This window comes from Lactuca sativa, chromosome 6 (assembly GCF_002870075.4).
Source record: "Lactuca sativa cultivar Salinas chromosome 6, Lsat_Salinas_v11, whole genome shotgun sequence".
Lineage (NCBI taxonomy): Eukaryota > Viridiplantae > Streptophyta > Magnoliopsida > Asterales > Asteraceae > Lactuca > Lactuca sativa.
This window is the reverse complement of record NC_056628.2, coordinates 104,727,518-104,733,910: the sequence shown is the minus strand read 5'-3', so window position 1 is coordinate 104,733,910 and position 6,393 is coordinate 104,727,518. Positions and strand designations below refer to the sequence as shown.

Below are 6,393 nucleotides of genomic sequence, written 5' to 3'. Positions count from 1 at the left end.
AATAAAAATAAAAAATAAAAAATAAACTCTAATTTGAACCCTTTTTGAGGCTCATATAAATTTCAATTACACTGAGGACAGGATGACACTAAAATCACATATATGAACAACCAATACCAGCTCTTCTGACATAGGAAGTCAATATCAAGTCCAATTAATCAAATGTTGTGAATTTTGTTGGAGTGGCGTGTAAGCCATTAGGCTTTACCATGTACACTGCCCTCCAACAAAAAAGAGTTGATAGATATGCTTTTAGAAATGATAATGAGTGCAATGGAAGAGTTTCAAATCCAATAAGGATTGAACTTTTTGGATATTTTGCAGCCAAATAGGCTGTTGCTTACATTAATGTTACAAAACTCGTTAGACGTTTTGAGGACGGGCAACTACCACCTAGCGAGTATTCGGCCTAAGGCGGGGAGTAATCGAGGAGTACTCGGATTGGATAAATTATACGAAATTAATTTTAGGAAAATTATATATATATATATATATATATATATATATATATATATATATATATATATATATATATATATATATATATATATATATATATACAGTTAGGTTCATGTGAGACGACCTAATTTTGTGAGACCGTGAGACGCATTTTTTTATTTTTTTTATATTTTTTATTTTTTTTAGTTAATTCAAATTCCAAAAATAATATTTAAAAAAAGAATTTTTGGATTTTTCCATTTATTTTGCATTTTAAAATTATTTTTTAGAATATGTACAGTGTAATATTCTATTAGAATATTTCACGTATTTTTCAAAAAAAAAACGGGATTTTTTTTATTTTTTTTAGTTAATTCAAGTTCCGAAAATAATATTTAAAAAAAGAATTTTAGATTTTTCCATTTATTTTGCATTTTAAAATTATTTTTTAGATTATGTACAGTGTAATATTCTATTAGAATATTTGACGTATTTTTCAAAAAAAACGGGATTTTTTTTTATTTTTTTTAGTTAATTCAGGTTCCGAAAATAATATTTAGAAAAAGAATTTTTGGATTTTTCCATTTATTTTCCATTTTATTTTTTTTTAGTTAATTCACCATACTCTGTCGTTTTGTATCATTTCTATACATTGTAATTGTCTAATGTTCTTATAATTCAACTTCTAACTTGATTTATTTCAAAGATTTTTATAAATTTCGCATTTATCTTCCTTTTATATAATTTTCATTTTCAACTACAATATATATAACTTAGTAGGTGTTCGTCAAAAAATGTGATGTAAGAGGAAGATAATATTGAAAATTTGAAAATTTTGAAAATAAATCAAGTTAAGGATTGAAGTTTAAGAACATTATAATGAATATATCAAACAAAACGACGTATTATGATGAGTTTGGGTACCTAAACTTATATACCCTTAAGAGTATATTCACTTTTCCCATATATATATATATATATATATATATATATATATATATATATATATATATATATATATATATATATATATATATATATATATATATATATATATATATATATATATATATATATATATCAAGTTTATTAAGAATTACAACAAACTAGATGAATATCAATAAGAATTACATGTTTTTTTCTTAAAAAAAAAATCAAAATTTCCAAGTTTTTCCAATTTTTCCGATTTGACCGATTTTGACCAATTCCGAGTTTTATAGCCGATTCCTAATTTGACGCATCGGCCCCTACCGGATTCCGATTAACCGGCCGCCTAGGCCGAGTTTTGCAACACTTGCTTACATAATGTTCCCGACCTCAAGGAAAGAACAGAACATTTTTGGTTGGGAGATGGAATCTTTGTGGCTGGGTTTTTTTAAAGAAAGAAAATGGATACATATGGTTACAGACAGTGATAATGAAACAGAAATTCTTATTTAGGATGCATATAACATAAGTTACAACTAGTTAGTTAGTAACTAGTATCAGGCTCTCCAGGGCATTGCTTACTCCAATTAGCTGTGCCAGGTTTTCGCTCCCCTCGCTTTCTTTTGTTTTTTGGAATCTGAAATCCCGTGCCCAAAGATGTTATCATACTTGATTGCTCTTCACCAATGCCAATGCCTGGATGTGTGTTTTCTTCTTCTTCATCATCTTCTTCTTCATCTTCTTCTTCTTCTTCTTCATCTTGTTCATCTTCTCCTTCTCCTTCTTCTTCTTCTTCTTCACTTTTTTCTCCTTCTTGCTTTACTACTACAACTAGTTGGCAATTTCTCAAGTTGTGCTTTTCTGCTTCATCTCCTTGGTTACTATGTACCACCATGTTGTCCACAATCTGCACATTTAACATTATCAATTAAACATATCTTACAATAAACCTCGATCCATTAACTGGAACTCCAAACTCCATCAGAAAGAGCTTTTAGGCTACTTTGACAGAAAAAAAAAAAAAAAAAAAAAAAAAAAAAAAAAAAAAAGGTTATTGAAGCAAAACCCCACGGCCACCATCTTAGTTGTTGGCATAAGAGTCTAGGAGTCCAATCCTTTGCCTTTTCCCATGTAACCTAGATTTTTCCTAACTACCCTCATTTTCAATTTTGTGAACATATGGCCATTATTTTTTTTTTAGACATATATGACCATTAAACCTAATGGTCATATGTGTACAAAAAAAAAAACATAAGTGACTAAATGTGTAAAAAAAACATAAGTGACTGATATGTACACATAATAAAGTTTATTATCCTTATAACACATTAACCCATAGAAAAAATAGTAACAACTTTTGGCATCAACCCAAAGCTTTTTAAAATGAAACAAATAAAGACTAGATGCAAGAAAATAGCAATACACTTTACAAATTTCTTTTATTATAGTCAAATTATTTCTTAGTAGTAGTATTAGCTTGAAAATCTACCCCATTGGTATTTGAAAGTAGGGATGATTTGATGTGGGAAAAGGGTACTTACATTTTCGCAAGAATCTGCAACATGTGACTGATGATGTGTTACATCAACAGATGATGGAAGGCCGACTGTGCTTTCAATTATATCAGGGATATGAAAAGCAGCCTCTCCATAGCTAGAATTAGAAACACCATTTTCACAAGAACCTCCTCCTCCTCCTCCTCCATTGTTGCAAGTAGAGAAAGTAGGACCCAAATGGTTTACATTCTCTGAGATCAACAAATCAAGTTGGGACTTTAATTTATGAACCCGGGTTTGAGCTATATCAATCTTCCCAAGTATGTACTCCATTTCATTATCTTTATCTTTATCTTTATCTTCAAGAAATGACCACTTGTTACCAACTTCAAACCCTAACTCCTCTTGACTAGTTGCCTTTTGTCCTGTCAAAACTGTTTTTTTTTTTTTGTTTTCAACAAGAAGCCAAAGTTAGATCTGACCGACCTTCCAACAAATTTTCTAATAAAACACTATCAACAAGATGAAACTGCAACTCATATATATGTTTGTTTGGAATTGAATGAGTCATTATTCATTAGTCATTAGTCATTACATTCCATCATCATGCGTAGTTGGAATGAATATTTTTATATTTATATTATGTAAATGAAACAGTTTTTTTTTTAAATTACAAACACTAGTTTAGTTTGAGTATCAACAACCTAACATAATAATTTAGTTTGAGTATCAATGACCTAACATAATAAAGGGAAGATATACAAGAAACCAAGCAATTACAAGCCAATAATATTCTTCACTGCACCTCCAAATGCTAAGAAAGGTTTACAACTGAGACTGAGGAGAGTCTGTAAGAATACAAGCACATGATTGTTACAAAGTTTTTTATGAATCCATCTACTCCAGGTAAGGAAATAATTTAATTCGTATCATCATCATCATAAATAATCATCTCAAAACATTAGATGTGTGAGGTTTGGATTTGAAATATACATGCTTCCGTTTGTTACAGATTACTTGTCTTAATGCACCCTCCTTTATATCAAATAAAATTTCCTTGGTGGGACTGACTTTTCATAAACTTGACATTCAATAAAACCTATTTAACATGACAGTACTGGAACAACTACTTAATTTTATGAAAACTAGCCACTAGCCAGATCAATGATTCTCAGAGCAGTGTACCGGATACAGGAGGAATATTGGGCAATATATAAAACTGAATATGACATGCAATTGCAAGTAATTAAGGAAAGAGTTAATATGCATAGCCAAACCAACAAACATAACTTAACAAGTTACAACAATCAGATTCTTCAAGTAAACACATACTAACTTGTATGAAACAAAAGCCTATATGCGTAATTGTTGTGTGGCCTTAAGCACTAGGAGTTAAAGCTCCAACTTGCTAGAATCTGTTTCTTTTGCCAGTTACTCTCACTCTCACACTACTAATCCTTATTATTTTCATTGGGCCTATTGAAGGATGGGGTACAGTAGGATAGGGACAAGGGAGTGTACGCATTTGGGTTTGGCAGAAGCCCTTTTGAATTGGTATCAGATAACATGTCAAGTCTAGTATTAGTACTAACAAAATATTCTCTCAAGTACAATTTCTAATATATATATATATATATATATATATATATATATATATATATATATATATATATATATATATATATATATATATATATATATATATATATTTCTTTGTTGTCTGGCAGGCATTCTAAATTTCTAAAACAACTGCTAAATCTCATCTCATTAGGGTGAACTTACACCTCAACCATGAAGGTGGCCTAGTGGTGATCACTTGGGAATTGAGCACTCTGAAAAGGAGTTGCCCCAAGTTAAAATTCAATCTCCTAAAAAACAATATAAAGGGAAGATGAAGGTGGAGGAATGAAAGATAAAATCAAAAGTAACAAGATAGGCATTGCCTCTCAAAGTGATATTTTTTTTTACTGAAAATTGTTAGATCATCATCCATGGCCAATGGAGAATGAGATCCAATAACAACAAAGCTTTTCTACTGTTCTGTTTGGGTTCCAGATAATGTACATATGAAAAAGAAAAAAGAAAAAAAAAAAGAGGAAAATGATCTATATAAGTTAAATTTGACATCTTCCATATTACTTATCAAACTTACCTGGGTCATCAAAATCCTCTGTGATAGAGGCTCCATCTGTATCCGACTTCCTACTTTCTGAAATAAATGAATATGCAAGTATCACATACCCAATCAAACAAGGTTACAAAACGAAACAATGGTCAGGAAGGGGAAATATACCATGGTAGGAGAAAAGGATGTGCTTTGACATGTAAAATTTAGCATCCGTTGTGTCTTCCACTCTAACCCTTTTCCTCCTTTTCATTAATTTACTATGGTGCCTTTGACAAGTAAATGGCATTGACCTTGAGGTAAACCCTTCAGGAATAGATTGGTTAGCCAAATGTTTAGTCTGATCATATGCAGCTATGGTTTTCGCATACTGAGATGCCTGCGACTCAAATTGCTTTATTTTTAGTTCTGCCCATTTACAACGCCACATTACTGGCCGTATAAAGTTTCTCCAGTGACTTGTCAACTTCTTCCTCCTGATGAAATTGGAACCACAATCAGCTCGATATATAGATACAAGACACTAAACGGCACATGTTTAAAGAGGTTACACACATCACTAAAAGAAATTCATTCATAGTAAGCCCTTGTTCATTACAAAGAATGATACTGTAGCCGTGACAAGTTAAGCATGTCAATTGCTGCAATAATCCAAATTTGATATGAATTTACTCAATTGGCATCTTCTGCAGCACTAACTTCATATTTACTACTCGAGAGATGACTAAAATTTATTTTTTTCTGCATGAAAAGGAATTGAATTGATAAGAACAAAAACACACCTCACTCGGAAAGCACCGCCAAATTCGTCAAACGAAGAGGAGAAACCGTTGGTGTCGCTGTGCAATTTGGACTCAACTTCGGTGTCACTCAGTGCAGAAGAATTGTTATCGTTAGTAGATGCAGTGTCGGCGAATGAAGTTGAGTATTCCGTTTCATCGGAATCAGCTGCTGCCTTTAAAGAAGGTTTGAATTTGGCAGGTGGAAGTTCGTTGACTTCAATAGGCGGATCGTGGTGGTGGTGGGGCATTGTATGAGGAGGAAGCAGAGGCTTAATGTCGCGATGATGGTATTGGTGGTCCGCCGGAACTTCCATTTTGAAAGATGGCGGCCTCATGCAACATCAAACCCTTGGCATAAGAGTGTGCCAAAATATTAGTTTATGTAGTCCCCAATTTACCCTTCCTCCCATTTCTATATTTGAAAATTGATTTATTAAGATAATTACTTTGGTTTTTTTTTTCTTTTTTATATATTTAGCTAACAAATCTTTAAAAGTGGTTACGTATGATATTACGACCTGCTGTAACAAGATAGATCCTGTCATAACTGTCATATATATGAACACTTTCATTAAATTCGATACTTAAATATATACAAAAAAAATACCTAAATATGAACAAAACG

At 31.5% G+C, this 6,393-nt stretch overlaps 1 protein-coding gene across 1 annotated transcript; it reads right to left on the bottom strand.

Annotated features, from left to right (window-relative positions):
* Nucleotides 1-1,553: 1,553 nt before the first annotated feature.
* On the bottom strand, nucleotides 1,554-6,136 carry LOC111879930 (uncharacterized). The gene is made up of 5 exons (XM_023876356.3): nucleotides 5,769-6,136; nucleotides 5,155-5,462; nucleotides 5,014-5,070; nucleotides 2,907-3,295; nucleotides 1,554-2,272 (listed from the first exon to the last, which is right to left on the bottom strand). Exons 1-5 carry the CDS (start codon nucleotides 6,101-6,103, stop codon nucleotides 1,910-1,912), a joined length of 1,452 nt encoding a protein of 483 aa, XP_023732124.1. The 5' UTR covers nucleotides 6,104-6,136; the 3' UTR covers nucleotides 1,554-1,909.
* Nucleotides 6,137-6,393: the final 257 nt, after the last annotated feature.